General features: G+C 56.4%; 2 protein-coding genes across 3 annotated transcripts in view; one reads left to right on the top strand and one right to left on the bottom strand.

Moving 5' to 3' along the window:
- Positions 1-5,426, bottom strand: part of STX8 (syntaxin 8) — a 106,457-nt gene extending 101,031 nt beyond the window's left edge. For both annotated transcript variants that reach the window (XM_075441186.1, XM_075441187.1), the window contains exons 1-3: positions 5,371-5,426; positions 4,840-4,939; positions 1,340-1,434 (exon numbers count right to left, since the gene is read on the bottom strand). In XM_075441186.1, the coding sequence (XP_075297301.1) occupies positions 1,340-1,434; positions 4,840-4,939; positions 5,371-5,387 (212 nt within the window). In that variant the 5' untranslated portion in view covers positions 5,388-5,426. The remainder of the gene's footprint in view (positions 1-1,339; positions 1,435-4,839; positions 4,940-5,370) is intronic.
- A 2,342-nt stretch (positions 5,427-7,768) lies between these two features.
- On the top strand, positions 7,769-17,001 carry LOC104328485 (TBC1 domain family member 24). Its single transcript, XM_009933509.2, has 7 exons — positions 7,769-7,862; positions 9,625-10,660; positions 10,953-11,111; positions 12,693-12,756; positions 14,835-14,930; positions 15,622-15,898; positions 16,856-17,001. The coding sequence occupies exons 1-7, from the start codon at positions 7,769-7,771 to the stop codon at positions 16,999-17,001; spliced, it is 1,872 nt and encodes a 623-aa protein (XP_009931811.2).
- Positions 17,002-17,473: the final 472 nt, after the last annotated feature.

Genomic DNA, 17,473 nt, shown 5'->3' on the forward strand with positions numbered 1-17,473 from the left:
GTATTACTAAGAAGTCCTAGGCAGTTGACCTCTTCTGTAACACTGATAATGTATAAGAGTACTGCATGGGTTAAGTTCAGGGAAGGATGAGTCGTCTTAAAAGAGCTCCAGTTTATACTGTTATGATATAAAAGTGGCAGGCCCAAACAGAGCAGAGTTTTTGAAATCAGCAGGGTATGTCACATCTTCTTTCACTGGAGGCTCGTAACACAGAGCAGGTGAGCAGCTCCCAGCCAGGTGGTCAGCAAACAATCAAAAGTGTATTTTGAGCATCTGTTTCCACTTGCAGTTCATCAGTAGAACTCCCCGACAGCCACTGACGCAGCAGAAAAATGATTCATGCAATATCTCTGAAAGGTGCCCTGAAGTGCTGCAGCTTCGATGGGCGACATATGTTTGCTTTTTTTAATTAATCTTTGTGACATTTTGAAGTACTACTAACTCTCTTCCAAGTACTGCTCAGTAGGTTATGCAACAGCTGAACTGATATGCATCTGTGTTGTGCCACAGCAGTAGCATTTGTCTGCTCTCAGGCACTCACTGGAGGAAAGTTTTACCCCTGGCCATCAGCACAGCACTCAGGGGGTCTGTGCTTAGAAGAGATTTCTGCTGTAATAAGCTTGAAATATGAAACATTCATTCATTAAATCAGACTGCTGCTGGCTGTCTTCAGGGAGACGGACATGCTTCTCTGACTCCTTAAGCCTGACTGTCCCAGCATCTGGAAAGAGCAGCAAACCCAGGCCAGGCCACGGGGTAACGCTCCTAGGAGACAGCCTGTGATTCCTTTCTAAGGCGTATTTTACAGCGCTTTCACATCATTCTGAAGACGCTGTTCCATTGCTCCCTAAGTCAGTCCAAGTCAGGGCTGCCCAGTCCCCGCCCGCACCCTGAACAAGGCTCCGTCCTCCCTCTTTCCGAGCACCGGCTCTCCTGCAGCCAGTGGCTGAGCCACCAGACAGTAACAGACCGGCGGGTTTTCTGCTCGACGAGTGATCTCAGCTCACAGAGCAGCCTCTCCGTCAGCCGTGTTGGCACAGTGCACAGCCAAGACAAGGGCAGCTCTGAGATTTTTCAGATCATCTTGTTAAGCTCCGACACAAACATAACCAACGCCAGCCTCACGCCCACCACACCAGAGGTGCCCAGGCTCTCAAATCTTCCTATGCTTACAGCTGCAATGAAAATATTAAACAGCAGCATGGAAAAAGTTCTAGTGACAAAGCCTTCTAAAACTGGAATGAGGGAAAAACCCTAACTGCATGGCAGAGCAATTATAGCACATCTTTCCACCCTCTCCCACAACACAGAAAGGTCAGTGAGCTGTTTACACAGATACATCTGGTGTGTTGACACAGCCCGAAGCAGTAAGTCCTTCAGCTGATCGATCTTCTCTCCGAGATTCTGCAGCGACGATCTGATAATCACGTTGAGCTGAAGGGGAAGAAAGAGATTTTTTTTTTTTTCTCCGGTCTGACTCATATTTGCACAAAATTTCATACTACTACATGCAGGTAACAATGTATTTAACTTCAGCTATACCAGTGTGAAGGACTCCATTCTAGACCTAGACAGCCTGCCTCAGAGCAGCCAAGGGAACGACACAGTGAGTGGGTCTGGACTGCTTACAAAATAACGCGATAAACAGGACTAGTTTTGCAAACACAATTCTAAGGCACTAACACTGTTTTATATGGAGAGCTTTCTTTCAAGTCTTTATAAACACACTCCTTTACACGGGCAAAATATTTCAGCACATTTTAATATTTTCCAGTTAGTTTTCCAGTTCTTTCTTCTGATCTCTAACACAAACACATGCGCCAGCTGCTTCTGCCACCAGGTTTCCTGCCCAGCTCCCAGGATTAGGGGGAAGGTTGCTACAGGTTCAGACATTCCCTCCACTGAACTCTTCCAGACTTTACGCTAAAGATCCCAAAGAAATTCAGATTTCCTCCATTTCCCTTCAGAGCAGCACCTATGACTCCCAGCCATTTCTCACAACTGACCTGCCCAAGATTCAGAAGCGTCTGTTCCCACTAAAGAAGTCATTCACATTCTCCCTGCTGCAAACAAGCTGGGGTGCGGGAATCTTCCTCCTCCCTCCCCGCCCATTCCCAAGTTCAGCTGACATTATTATCCCCTCGGTTTTTCCTCCTTAAATATTATTCCTTTTCACTCCAGTTATGCAGAACACACTAGGAAAAAACACTGTAACAGCAAATAACTATGCAAGTCATCCTAATTCAGACCTTATGTGCTCTTGTTTACAAGATATTAGCCCCACTGTGGGCTGTAATAGTTAGCGACCTCAGATGCTCGGCGTGATGAACTAGTAACAGAGCAGGAGTATTTGCTCCGACTCTCTTTCCTGCGTTCTTGAAGCCACAGAGGCAGCAGCCAGACACCAAAGCCTCACGAATGGTCGCTGTGCCGCAAGGATCCCGCCTCGAGCTAAACCGCACTTGGTATCTGCGCAGGAACGGAGCGGGAGTTCCCACAAAAATCACCTGATAGCATCAGAAGTTTAAATCTGCTCTACTCAGTAAGCTTTCCCAAACACTACCAAACATGATCACAGAAAGCAGATGCAACCACGCTGAGGCAGTCTTGAGAGTACGCGGCTGAGCCCAGAGCTGCACAATCCACCCTCAGACCCAAAGGCACCGAGCACTGCGGCAACGTCTCCGAAGCCGGGATGGGGTACAAATGCTCTCAGCAGAGCTCAACCCGCGGCACAGCCTCTAGCTCTGCCATCAGGTAACAGAAGGTCTTTTCATTTCACACGTGCATCTCCTGCACTCGTGTCCAGATGGAGAATGCTGCATTTAATCGGCTCAGAACAGCAAAGTACCCTAAAGGTACACACGCCCAAGGAGTCATCTGACAGACTCCCTCTGCTACTCTGGCCAGGAACTGCAGCGCTGTAAGAAAAGATTTCACTTCCCCTAAAGAAAAAAAGAAGTCAATGGAAGTTTTAAGATCAGCTGAATAGAGCAGAGTTCACAGATGGTAACTGCTGGCTTGAAACCTTTCCCTACAGGTTGGTTGGTGGTTTTTTTTCCATTTTAAATTTTATGCTCTATTTTTTGCTCAGCGATAAGCAGTAAGTGTTTTTAGCCTTGCTAATGGCAAAATACTATAATAATAAAAGCTTGTTTAAATTCTCCCTACCAGGCAAATATCGTACAAAGACTTTTTCTCCATTAAAACATTCAGGAGTCATAGAATATATCACTGCTCAGCCATGGATTTCTCAACATGCATTTGTTATGAAAATAACTCGCTCACTGTTGGAAACTTGTTTATAGTAGAACCAAGCACTGCCAAATATTCATCTTCAACTGTTAATGGATTAAAGGGAAACTGCACTCGGAAAACACAGGGCATGGAACAAATGATGTTATGAAGAAATAAGCCAGATGAGTAATGTTTCCATAAAACAGAAGCCAGGAGAGTTACGGTACAAGAAAGGCTTCAAACAACACGAATACGACGTTTTGTTGGGGTTTTCTGGAACACGTCACAGATTGCTATGATGCAAACAGAGAACTTTGTCCTCTATAAATATGGATGGATTAAACTGCAACCTTTTTATGAGCCTTCCATTGCTTAGGCATATATCTGTACGATTTCTAATACTTCATCCTCCTGAAAGCAGGGAGTTTGATCGCCACCTCTAAACACTCCTCTCAGTTCTACAGCTAGAGAAAATATTTCTCTCCAATCCCACTCATCGGGGCCTTCTGAAACCTCTGTACAATTCATGCCAAATTTGAGTCATTCATTAACAAGCACTGATTACGTACAAAGCCTACACTGTTTTCTTCAACCCTTCTTCAAAGGAAACATTCCAAAAATGACATTTTATTTAAGAAGCTACCAGCAAAGAGAGATACGGCGATTGCGCAGCACACGCCAACCCTGCCATAAAGAGAAGCAGTCTACAAAACAAACCATTCAGTGGGTTTTTCTTGATTATGCAAATTATCACAAAAGACACACTCAGGGCTTGCATGCACTGCACTGAACGCAGTCAAGGGGGAAGTTAATGGCACGATCCCTAGGGTGTGCAATCAAGCAGGCTCCTACACTTTCTGAAGGAAAGGACAAGGCTTTTAGTCCGAAAGCAAGCAGCCCTCTAAGAACATTTTTCACCTGGCTTTTAGTCCTAAAGACAGCAGGCCTCTGAGCACCTTTATTTTAATTTTTTAAACAGGAAGCGTGAAAAGGTGGAGAACATAATATTCCCAGGTAAGCTCTAACTTCCACTTCTCATTCCTATTTAACTCTGGGCTTCTATTTTGTTAGAAATGTAGCTAAAAAAGGCCATAAGATTCGAGTTTCACCTGATCTACAGCCATGACAGAGAGGCAGTAAGCCAGCCTGGGGGGGGGGGGGTAAAATACCTATTCAGTATTTACACAGAAAGGAGTACACAGAAACTGATGTGCATCCCAACATCTCCAAGATTCAGGATCTCCAAAACCAGTCCCGCTGCCGGCAGCGCTGGCCCTGCGCAGTTGGACGCTTGTGCCCAGCGCTGCCGCCACTCCTCCCGCTCTCCTCCCGTAAAACCAGCATCACCGCACGCCTCAGAGATCCATTCCTGTCAAACCCACGGCTCTGCGCGACACCGAAACGCCATTCTTCATTTACAAACCGCATCTTGCTTTCTCGACGGAGACGCTAATGAGGACGCCATCTGCGTGGGGGTCCTGCCCCGCCGTGACTCGGGCTCCGGAATCCGGCCTCGCCCCCCCCCAAGCCCCGCCGTGACCCGCAGCCGGCGCTGGGAAGGGCCGCCAGCCGGACCCAGCCCCGCCGCCCGCGGCCCGGTACCTTGGCCGGGCTCTCCCCGTTCCTCTGGCACCGGTTCCGCTCCTGGATTTTCTCCGCGATCTCCTGGGCGACCCGGCAAGCGGCATCATGCAGCGGCAGCCTGCGGGGGAGAGGCCGCGGATCAGCCCCGGTGACCGCTCGGCCCCGGCCCGGTCCCGGCCCGGCCCCAGCCCAGCCCCGTCCCCGCTCTGCCGGGAAGCCGCGTGTGCTTTTGGCACCGCACACGGAATTACTTTTAAATTTACCGAAAAGCAGCTTTTTTAAGGGGAAAAATCGCTCTGCAGGGAAAGGGAAAGGGAAAGGGAAAGGGAAAGGGAAAGGGAAAGGGTACCCCCCCACCCAGCTCCCCTCACGGGGCTCCCTAGGCCGCCCACCAGCGCTGGTACCCAGGCCCCGCACGCCACCGGGGACGGGGAGCCTCGGGCCCAGCTCGCAGCGCCCGCGGGCGGCCGAGAGACCCCGGGAGCCCCGAGGCCGGGGGTTGGGGGTCGGGGGGAGCAGCACCCAGAGCCGCCCCGGCCCGGCGCTCACCAGGGGTCCGGAGCCATCACCGCCACCGCCGCCGCCGCCACCCGGAAGAGCCCCGCGCTTCCTGCTCGGGTCAGCTGACGACGGCGCCCGGCGAGGCCCAAACCCCGACGCGCAGTGCCTGGGCGCGGAGTTCTCGCTGTCCCCAGCTCTGCCCTGGCCCCATGGCGGCACAGCGAGGGGCTCGCACTAGCATCCGTGTGGGTGTGGCGCTTGGGGACATGGTTTAGCAGGCGTGGTGGGGTTGGACAGGGGCTTTTCACAAGGGGGTGTAGTGATAGGACAAGGGGGAACGGCTCTAAACTAAAAGAGGGCAGATTGAGATTAGAGATTAGGAAGAAATTCTTCCCCATGAGGGTGGTGAGGCCCTGGCCCAGGCTGCCCGGAGAAGCTGTGGCTGCCCCCTCCCTGGCAGTGCTCAAGGCCAGGTTGGATGGAGCTCTGAGCACCCTGGGCTGGTGGAAGATGTCCCTGCTGATGGCAGGGGGCTTGGAACCAGATGATCTTTAAGGTCCCTTCCAACCCTGACCATTCTGTGATTCTGTGATTCTATGATTTATGGATTTATGGCCTTCGGCTTGTCTGGAGCTGGCACAATCTCTACATATTTAATTTTTTCACCATTAAAAACACATAAGGTGATGATCCATTTTGCGCCATCCCTAACTCACTTCCATCTCCTCTCTCGGTGCGGAGCCGGGCGTCTGCTGGGGAGCAGACAGGCAGATGGGGGCTGCGGGGGGATTCAGACCCGCTTCGGTCTGGCGGGGAGAGGCTGTCCTAGAACAGACTCTTTCCAGTGGTGCCCAGCGACAGGACAAGGGGCAACGGGCACAAACTGAAGCCGAGGAAGTTCCAGCTGAACATGAGGAAGAACTTCTTCCCTCTGAGGGTGACGGAGCCCTGGCCCAGGCTGCCCAGGGAGGCTGTGGAGTCTCCTTCTCTGGAGATATTCCAGACCCGCCTGGACGCAGTGCTGTGCAGCCTGCTCTGGGTGACCCTGCTTGGGCAGGGGATTGGGCTGGGTGACCCACAGAGGTCCCTTCCAACCCCCACCATTCTGTGATTCTGTGAGGAGACGGCACCCAGCAAGGTCCTGGGGAAAGGCAGCCCCCTCTTCCTCGAGCTCCCAGCTTGCCAGGAGCGAAGGGAGGGGAGGGACGCCAGGACAGCCGTGCTCCTGCCAGATTTTGGCACATCACGGAGGAGGTGCTTCACCCAGAAAGGAGAGGGCTGCTGCGGGACCGCTCTTGCTTGGCGGCCGATGGCCCAAGACCGCTGGTGCTGGCAGATGCTCAGGGACGCACTGCAGGTGCAGGCAAAGCCTGCAGGCAGGGAGGTAAGGCAGGAAAGACTCATGGTTGCTGTTATCACAGGAGAAAAAAATCAGATTTTTTAAGGGGAAAAAAAAAAACCTTAAAAAATTTTAAGATGCCTATAAAAACACCCACTTTCACACGCAGCCTGAACTGTGAGTTCTCCAGGTAGCAATGTCAGATCGGTGATGTTGCTGGGAGCATCTCTCGGCTGTCGGAGGGTGCTTTGCCTCCAGCTCAGCTCTTTTGTCTGTGAATACAACGTACAGTTGGTAATTCTGCGAAGCATTTTGACGCTAAAAGTCGATCAGCAACCACTGTTTCAAAGGGAGGACAGGCTGGAAACGCTGCAGCACCAGAACTGTGCCTGCAACGATCACATTTTGTGCCACCGCCGAGCAACCGTGTCCATCGGAGGCACGGGGTGCTGCGGGGTGCGTGAATGCGTCACCCCAAATTTCCCCTGGTGATTTTGCTGGCCGGTGCCACAGAAGTGCCGCAAACACGGCCGGCACAGCCCCGGCGCACCCGTCCCCGAAAAGCACCCCAAAGGGTGCAGAAGGGCGGCGTTTGCTCCTGGTGGCCCCAGTCTCTCCCTCGTCACCCGGTTCCCGGCGCTCGCTGCTCACGTGCTGCTCTTCCCGACTGCCCAGGAACGATCCAGCGGGAAGCGGCTGCAAACCCCCTGGCTGTGTTGCTGTTTCCTTCCTTCAAGGACGGGCGGTTGCCCCGGCCCTCCCTCACCCCCGCAGCACCCTCCCTGCCCTGTGACGCTGGCGACGGGAGTGAACCCCAGAGTGGGAGAATGAAGGTTATCCTTGGGAAAAAAGAAATTACTAAGTTTAACGGTGGTGTTGCTGCTCTGATGGCTATCTCACCCCTCGGGGTGTTTACGTCCCCCTCCCCAGCCCCGGCGCAGCACTGGGGTGGGAAGGGGCGATGCGGGCACGGGAGCTGCTCCACCCCTCGCCCTGTTTACACCAAATAAACCTCCTGCGCTGGCAGGCTGGCACTCGCCTTAAAAGACAGGGAGGGTGATGGGGACAGAGGGGACCTGGCAGCGGGATGCACTGGGGCCTGGGCACATGCTGCAGGTCGGGGTCAGCCTGCCCCGCTCCCCCAGGGGGACGGCCGGTGGCTTCCCCATGGCGGAGGGTGACAGCGTGGGCGCCGGGCAAGGTGAGTGAGCTGCAGCCGGGGACAGACGCACGTCTCACGCCAGGGAAGATGGCAGCAGGCTCTTGCTTGTGCCAGGGGCACATCCAGCGCAGGAGAGGGACCGCGGCAGACCCATGTCCCCTTCCCCAATGCCCAGCACGTCCCGGGGTGGGCAGGGCTGGAGCCACCAGCCAGCACCCTGGGCTGGGTCACGGGTGGCCGGGTGGGCTCGGGTCGGTGCCCCTCAGCACTTTGGGCAGGGCGGCTGCCTGCGAGGATGAGGTGAATTTGGGGACCACCTCCATGCAAACAGCCCCGCTTCGCCCCCGATGTTCGTTATAGCCGGGTTTCTAGGGCTAGAAGCCTGCACGGCCGCACCCAGGGTCTGTCTGTCTCCGGAGCAGGGAGTCGGGCTGAGCAGTGACCGGTTAAAACTGCTGCCCCTTCCCTGAACCAGAACTGAACCTGATCTGCTGGTTTTGCTGGACTTGAGCAGGGGCCAAACCAAACCGGAGAGCAGGAGGCAGAGACGGACCCAGCCTGGGAGCAGCTCGGGTGCCCGGAGCCCCTCGACGTGCCACCACGTGCCACCACGCATGCAGCACACGGGGCCAGGGCTGTGGTGTCCCTGTGTCCCCTTGGGGACAGAGCAGAGAGGTTTGGCTCAGTTCAGATCTATCCTAGACTCCCCAACCCAACTGAACACATCCAAGATAAATAGATCAGGGAATTAGTGTGTGAGCTAATCGACTTCATGCTTGCCAATTAATCACCACCCAGCAGAACTCACCCACATGGAGACAACTCCCACCTCCTCGCACAGGGTCTGGAGCTGAGCCCAGGGGAAACGCGGCTCTCTTCTCTCTAGGAGGAGCTCAAACTCTGCTCTTCCCGGCACAGGGCTGGCGGCTGGCACAGCCCTGCCATGGTGCTGTGTGCGGGAGCCTCTCCCGAGGGTCCCTGGGGGACGAGGGGCTTCCCCGATGCTCGCCAGCCCCTGCCAGCCCCTGCGTGCATGGGGGCATACGGGAAACGGGGACCCTTTGGGACCCCACAGACCATCCCGTGGCAAGCCCCTCTCACTGCAGCACCTTCTCCTTGCACCTTCTCTCTGGCACCGGAGGGGTTGGGAGTCTTTTGCAGGAGACGTTGGCAGGAGGCAGCAAGAGGCTGCCCACCTTGTCTGGGCTCGTCGCAGCCTGGTCCTGGGCTGCCAGACCCAGACAGGACATTTTCTCCTGCTCTGTCCTTGGGAGAGGACATGATGCAGATGGTGCCTCTCGGCCTCAGCATTGCTTGGGTCCCCACTGCCCGGTGAGGGCCTCCCTCACCCCTGCAGAGGTGGGCTGGGACCGAGCTGCTCGTTCTCCTCGGTGGTGTAACACCACTGTCCCGTGGTCATCCCGGGGGACAGAGACTGTGTCCCTGCTCTCCACACCTCCCTCTCGGCGGGTCACAGGCTGGGAAGGGAAATCAGGAGCTTTCTGAGGGGTGCAAAGCCCCTCACGGTGTGGAGAAGCAGCCCTGGCACCCAGCTGGTACCTGGCCCCATGCTTCCCCGAGCCCCTGCACAGCAGCTGCCCCGAGCTGACGTGAAGAGGCAAGGGCAAAGCGAGCAGCTCCAGCCGGGCAAAGCCTTTTGCAACCCTTCCCTTTGCGGAAGGGTAGAGTAACTGCTGAAACACAAGACACTGCTGTAAGACTTCAAAGCACCATCAACCAGGGTGAGACGCTGTCAACCGGGGCGGTGAAGCGTGTTGAATAAAAGGTCTTTGTCCTACAGAGACGTTTGGCTCATCTCCAGTCACCGTTGTGATCACGTCGGAGGCCGACACCTGGGACATCGATGCCTCCTCTTGTCTGAGCTGTGGACAGTTCGTGGACTGGGACAAGATGCCAGAACCGGAGCAAGAGGTGCACATTCCCCAAGACATCCTTGGCAAGCCCCTGAAGGAGCTGAAGAAGCTGGCAAGAGAAGGCTACTGGGCGGCGAGCCACACTCTGAGAGCTCAGGTCTACCACCGGCTCATCCAGCAGGTCGCCTGCCGGCTCATCACCCCAGATGCTCTCGTCTACAGGGACGTGGCGAGCCGGCTCTTCGGGAAGCTGAGTGTGAGCTCCCACCCTTTGCCTGAGTTTCTGGAGGGATGTTCCATGCCCACATACTGCCTCAACCTGGAAGGGGTCACCGCCTTGAAGAAGATCCTCATCTGTGTCGCCAACCTTTTCCCCGACATAACCTACAGTCCAATCCTCCCCTCGCTGGTGGCTCTGCTGCTGCACTACAGCGAAGATGAAGCTCAGTGCTTCGAGAACATCTCTCGCCTCATTGCCAGCAACACTCCCCACACCAGCTACATTGACCAGTCCTTCCTGGCCCACCGGGCCTCCTCTATGACTTTTGGGGATCTGGCCAACAAGCACTGCCCAGCAGCTCACAAACTCATAGCCAGCACCTCTGAGAACGTCTTTGAGGTCTACTCTGAATGGTTATCGTGGCTCTTTCACGACCTCCCCTTCAATTACGCCATCCGTGTTTTTGATGTCTACCTGCTGGAGGGGCAGAAGGTCCTCTACCGCATTGCTCTGGCCTTGCTGAAGCAGTACAGGCTCTCGGTGACCTCCACCGAGCTGGAGAGGACTGACACCAAGGCAGACCTGCAGGCTTTCGTGCAGAACATTGCAGAGCACATGACTGTTGACAAACTCCTGGAGAGAGCCTTTGGCATCCGGCTGTTCTCCCGCAAGGAAATCTGGCTTCTCCAGATGGCCAACAGGAAGGCGTTAATGGAGAGGGGCATAACCATGGTGCAGAGCAGGTAAGGAGACCTCTGTTTGCCAGCTCTTAGGGCTAAGCAGACAAAATATGAGTTACAGCCGAGATAAAACACGAGGGGATCTTCAGGTATCTCCCGTAGCTTTGGCTGTGCTGGGTGCCTCACAGCCCCTCGCGGGGCACCCTGTTAGGAGGCACTGCACGGCTGCAGCTAGCAATGTTAACAGAAAGCTCACGATGCGAAAAGCGTGACAAAACCCGATGCACGGGGGCTGCACCCCTAAAAGCAGTGGGGCACCCCGGCTTGGCAGCAATGGGCGTCCTCCCTCATGCAGGCAGTCCTTCCACCTGGCCGTGGACATGCAGAACTTCAGCTCCAGCATTGTAACGGCTCAGGAGATGCGTGTCGTCTGGTCCTGGATCCCTGAGCGCTTCTCTCTCTTCCCCCCACTGCTGCTCTTCTCCACCTCAGAAGATGGGTGCAGCCTGCAGAGGTAACGTGACGTCTGCCCGTTGGGTCGGGTTGGGTCGGACAGGCCAGGCATAGAACTGGGCAGAGGTTGGTGGTGTAGAAAGGAGCGGCATATAGTGTCCACGGGGTACATCCGAGGTCTCCTGGGGACTCTCCTGGGCTCAATTCAAGATCTTGAGCATGGTCCAGGCCAGGACTGGCTGTAGGGGAGAGGGCTGAGGCTGGGTCAGATGGCAATCAGCAGCTTGGCACTGCGGAGGGGACACAAGCCCTGCGGATGTGCCGTGCGGGGGGATGTCCCCAGGTGCCCCGCCGTCCTCAGGGCCCTGGCTCCCTCTCAGTGGCACGGAGCACAGGGCAGCTGCTGGAGGCTGCAGTCAGTGCTGCGGCTCAAAACTGAGATGGAAAACAAGTTTGCCATTGACTTTGCAAGCCATGAAGTAGCAAAAGCCTTCCAGTGGGCTGAGGCTGCCTTCGCATGAATGTTTTCAGGCAGGAAACCCAAACCTGCTCCCCCGTAGGAACATGTTGAGCTGCAGGGTTGCACTTCAGAGCAGGCATAGCTCAGGGCAGGGGCAGACAGCATGTGGGTGCATCCTGCAATGGGGAAGACATCAAACCCTCCAAACACAGGTTAAAAGAGCCCAAGGGTCATGGCCAATGCCCAAAATTGTGATCAAAAGACCAGCGCTGGTGGTGGAGGCAACCCAAGGCCCAGTGACACCCACTGCCATGGCCATGGAGCAAAGGGTGCCTGGGGTGCGGCATCCCCGGGCGTTTCTCTACCGAGATGCGTCTCACAGCCGACAGGGAAGGGACGCCGGGCTGTCCGGGGGCTGGGTGCTGGCCCTGCTGCCCTGGTTCTCCAGGCGGTGTTTAAAGGTGGGGTTGCGATGGCACCTCCATCAGCACCACAAGCGAGCGGGCACCCCATGGCACAGCGGGGCAGCCCCGTCCGGGGAAGCACAGCCCGGCGCCTTCCCAAGAATCCCAGAATCACAGAATGGTGGGGGTTGGCAGGGACCTCTGTGGGTCACCCAGCCCAACCCCCTGCCCAAGCAGGGTCACCCACAGCAGGCTGCACAGCACCGCGTCCAGGCGGGTCTGGAGTATCTCCAGAGAAGGAGGCTCCACAGCCTCCCTGGGCAGCCTGGGCCAGGGCTCCGTCACCCTCAGAGGGAAGAAGTTCTTCCTCATGTTCAGAAGGCAGCAACAGGGTGCAGAGCCCGGATTACGAAACACACCCAGATTAAAAGCAAGCTCGTTTGGTAAACTGCCCCCCACGAAGCATCCTCCCCAGCCTGATGCCTGAGGATTGGGTGGGAGGATCGAGTGTTTGCATTTATCTGAGCTATTACCTGCTTCACCAAGCAAGGAGTCCCATAAGCCAGCTCCCTCCGTTTCTGCACAAACACTGAAGCTGCTCGAGCTAAGTGATTATGAGTTTCTGCTTCTGTCCTTCCCCGAGCTCCCTCGGGCCGCTGCCGGCATGGCAATAGGCTCAGAAGAGCCGCCACCGCTCTCCGCTCTCCTTTACAGCCTTGTAACGCTGCTCCTGGGTCTCAGACCCGCTCCGACCCAGCCTCCTTGTTCATCTCTACAGGTTTTACACATGCTGTGAAGGCTACGAACCGACGGTGCTGCTCCTAAAAACAACGGAGGGGGAGGTAAGTATTTCCCAAGCAGAGAAGTGGGCTGCGCTGGTGCCGGTGTGGAGAAGGGGACGGGGTGGTTGACCCCGCTGTCACTTCTTGAAACAGCCTTGGGGGGCTGCGTGGTCCCTCTCCTGCCCTGCTCTGGGGTCTGTCCCAGCTCCCAGGAGAGACCAAATTGCACACCCCAGCACCAAGAGCCACCTTCGACACCTTTGATGGTCTGGAGGGTGCTGCTGGGGGAAAGAGGAGGAGTCAGGGAGGTGGAGAGAGGCCACGAGTTGTACTCTTTTATTGCAAATACAGCCTAAATCGTGTCGTCTTTGCTACGCAGGAAAGCAAAGGAAAGCAGTCTTTGCTTTCCTGAAGTCAGCAGATGCTTCACCTGAGCCAGGATTTGCTTTCAGTGCATTAAATGCCAGGATCTCCCCCTGACTGTAAGAGCAGCCCCACGAGGGAAATGGAGGAGAAATAAGGACAGCTTCTACAATATTTGAAAGTCGTGAAATAACTGCAGAAAACCTCTGAGCCAGGCCTCTTCCCGGGGCCTCTGAGAGTGGCTCATAAACCCGTACTTTATCTCATCGAACAGCGGAGGCGAGTTCTGTAAGTGGTTCAGGCATCCCAAAGATTTATTGACCTACCAGTCCTGATTTCCCAAGCCTGACACTTCAGCGTGGTGCGGAGATAAACACCCTGCCACCACCCAGGGCCTGGCGCAGACAGGAGAAGGTGACTTACAAAACCTCATTTCCTACACATTTTAGCTCATTTTATTCCTTAGCTAGCAGCAAGTACAGGCACGAGTTCCCACCTCTTGGTAGTTCCCCTCCAGCCGCGGTCAAGTCAAGGACATCCATACCAGGATCAGATTCACCACGGGTGGAAGCACTGGCCAAAACACCTGGAGAGCAGTGTCTGATCCTCCCCTGGGACTGGTTCAAACCTTGTCGGTAACAAAAAATGCGTTACCTTGAGTCTTTGCCATTTTAAAGCGCATTTTCTCTAAAGGCTCATGAAACAGGTGATCACCTCGCTGCAGTCTAGGGGCCAGTGGAGGATGAGGGACTCCTAGACACCCATCCACAGTGTCTTCCAACACTGTTCGTACGGCCCTGTGAGCCACACAGTTATTCCCTTCCATCTCCGGGAGCCGGCTGAGTGGACTCATGTCCAGAGCACCAGCGAGTTGTCGGTGTGGGAAGGAACAACCCCATGCACCAGTACAGGCTGGGATGGACCTGCTGGAGAGCAGCTTTGCAGACAGGGACCTGGGTGTGCTGGTGGACGACAAACTGGCCATGAGCCAGCAGTGTGCCCTGGCTGCCAAGAAGGCCAATGGGATCCTGGGATGCATTAGGAGGAGTGTGGCCAGCAGGTCGAGGGAGGTTCTCCTGCCCCTCTGCTCTGCCCTGGTGAGGCCCCATCTGCAGTGCTGTGTCCAGTGCTGGGCTCCCCAGTTCAAGAAAGATGAGGAGCTACTGGAGAGAGTCCAGCGCAGGCCTACAAGGATGAGGAGGGGACTGGAGCATCTCTCCTACGAGTAGAGGCTGAGGGAGCTGGGCTTGTTCAGCCTGGAGAAGAGAAGGCTGCGAGGGAACCTTAGAAATGCCTCTAAATATCTGCAGGGTGCGGGTCAGGAGGACAGGGCCAGACTCTTTCCAGTGGTGCCCAGTGACAGGACAAGGGGCAACGGGCACAAACTGAAGCCGAGGAAGTTCCAGCTGAACCCGAGGAAGAACTTCTTCCCTCTGAGGGTGACGGAGCCCTGGCCCAGGCTGCCCAGGGAGGCTGTGGAGTCTCCTTCTCTGGAGATATTCCAGACCCACCTGGACGCGGTGCTGTGCAGCCTGCTGTGGGTGACCCTGCTTGGGCAGGAGGTTGGGCTGGGTGACCCACAGAGGTCCCTTCCAACCCCCACCATTCTGTGATCCTGTGATTTAGCCGGCGCAGCAGAATTTGTCTCTCTGGCCCCCCCAGGCACCTCGCAGAGCCCTTGCCCCCCTGAACACATGCACGATGGCCCCGTTCTGGGGCTGGCTCCAGTCCCAGCTGCCTTCCCCGGTGACGGCTCCCTGTGCTCTCTCCCGAAGGTGTGCGGGGCATTTCTCTCCTCTGACTGGAGCGAAAGGAAAAAGAGCGGGGCGACATCAGGCTTTTTTGGGACAGGGGAGTGCTTTGTGTTCACTGTAAGTCACGTTTTATTTCTGGGTTAACGCTTATGGGTTTGTCTGTTAATGGCTTTCTCCTTTACCCCTCTGACAACTCAGGGCCTGGTGGCACCGAGTTGCTTCCCCGCCACGGTCCCACTGCTGCCCTTTCACTCTGGCAGGGCTCAGCAGCACCGAAATTGCTGTGCTGGATCAGAGTAAATGGAGAACGAGCTCCCGCCTGGGGTGAGCCGGCTCGCCCCGAGCCCCCGAGGCGAGGAGCAATAACCCCGGTGGGTCTCGGAGCAGTGGGGACGGCAGTGGGGCAGCACCCACGGCAGGGGGGGGGTTCTGCGCAGTTTGCTTGCGGCAGATCCTGTGTGGAGCATTCCCAAACCAGCCCCGGCGTCCTTGCAGAGGGACCAGGTCCAAGAGATCACGGGGGCAAAGTCCAGCAGACATCCGGTATCCCGCCGGCGCCCACCCGGTGCCCACCCAGCAATGTGGGCACTGTGGGTTTGCCCATCTCCAGCAGCGCCTGTCAAAGGCAAAACCAACTTCTCAGCCACAGCCACCTCCGGAGCAGCCCTGGTGCTGCCAGCACACCTCGTCCCTTCCCTGCCCCAGGTCCGCGGCCTTTGGCCCTGCCTGGCCAGGCAGCGCAGTCTTCCCCCAGCAACGGAGAGATGCCCCAAAAGACAGGGCTCACCATGTTCCTCTTCCTTTCCAGGTCCGTCCCGAGACAGAGAGGTATGAGTGGGTGTTCATCAAGAAGCCGGAGCTGGCCAAAGCCGTGCCGCGCTCACGGCAGCGGTCGCCATCCCCTTCTCCCGCATCCCTCCTCGGCTCCTCCCCGGATGGCCGCAGCACCAGCTCCAACCATCTCACCGTGCCCACGCCACAGAGGAAAGGCCGTCTCTCCCCGTTTCTGGCCATCAGGCATTTCCTCCTGCCTTCCAAAACAGCCTCCATGTTCATGTCTGGGTCACGGGAAGGGATCATTATTGGTAATTACCGAATGGTGGGCACCCGACACATCGCTGCGTCAGCTGAGAAGGGCTCTACTTCTGAGTAAAACCTGAGCTGCCTGTAGAGGCAAAGACCTCCTGGGTTAGGATATAGAATCATAGAATCATTAAGGTTGGAGAAGACCTCTAAGATCATCAAGTCCAACCATCAACCCAACACCACCATGCCTGCTGAACCATGTCCCGAAGTTCCACATCTACATGGTTTTTGAACCCCTCCAGGGACGGTGACTCCACCAATTCCCTGGGCAGCCTGGTCCAATGTCTGACCACTCTCTCAGTAAAGAAATTTCTCCTAATTTCCAATCTAAACCTCCCCTGATGCAACTTGAGGCCACTGAACTCAAAGTCAGGGGAGATGAAGCCAGCCCCCTCTTCCTCAAATGAGCAGGAGAGTGCAAAGCTGCACAAGGGCCAGGATGCTCCTTCTGAGAGAGGGGCTCTGCCAGCCGAGGGGGAGCACCACCACCCAAACCTCCCAGCAAGGTTTGCACCCCTGGGGGTGCATATCCTCTCCCAGCCCTTCCCACCGCTTTGTGAGGGATGGAGAGGAGATGCAGGTGGGGATCACCCTGAGGAAGAGCCGGGCACGGCCAACCAGAACAGATAAGCACAAGCCTGGCTGCGGGGATGCAAGGAGCTTTCCTTGTTCTCCAGCTCTCCAAGCAGTTCCATAATTCAGCTTGTGCTACTGGGGCAACCCCTCGCACCGGCTGCCCTGCAGATTGCTCTCCGGAAGCTCTGCCTCCACGCCGACCTCCTGGTTAGCAGAGCAGGCAGCCCAGGGCATCCCCAGCCCAGCTCTGCGCCGTGGCCAGAGGACAGAAAGCTGAGAGATGGGTGCAATCCTGAGAGACCCCGTCGGCAGGGATGGTGCCCTGGCTCGGGTGACGAGGTGGGGGGAGCAGGTCCGACCATCTTGCTTTGCTTTTGCAGGTGGAGGGGGAGGCCAAGCTCTGTCCCTTGACGCCAACCTGCTCTGGGGGCACACGGAGCACTGCGAGACCTTCGACAACCCTCCGCTCTGCCAGGAGAACTTCAAGGTGCAGCTCTTGGAAGTGTGGGGCTTTCAGAACGTCTAGGTCCCGTGGGGAACAGCCCCCCCCGCCGCGGAGATGGGGACCCCTCGCCGCGCCGCCCGCCAGCCCGGCCTGCCCACTGCGGTCTCTGCCGGCAGCGCCGTGGGCACCTCCGCTTGCTGTCCTCCCCACCACGGACAGCCGTGAGGGCAACGCGCTGCTGGGAACGCGGCGGCAGCTGCTGCCTATGGAGTCATTTGAGGTCCTCTCCCAGCCAGCTCCACCCAGTCTGTCCCAGTTTAGGTTGCTGGAGGGGAGGTGAGACAGTCTGGCGTTTCTCACACCTCCCTGGCCTGTCTGTGGCTCAAGAGCAAACCAGTGGTACTGCAGCACAGATTTTACAGGAATTTTGAGCCCAGGCGGAACCCAATGCCGAGGTGCAAAGCTCACCAAAACACTCTCAGACCCCTCCGCGGCCCCAAGCCTGGTGCCACCCTCCAAGCCGCACGCAGAATTCTGTACGCTCTGCGGGTTA

The sequence above is a fragment of the Opisthocomus hoazin genome, chromosome 21, assembly GCF_030867145.1.
Source record: "Opisthocomus hoazin isolate bOpiHoa1 chromosome 21, bOpiHoa1.hap1, whole genome shotgun sequence".
Taxonomy (NCBI): Eukaryota; Metazoa; Chordata; class Aves; order Opisthocomiformes; family Opisthocomidae; genus Opisthocomus; species Opisthocomus hoazin.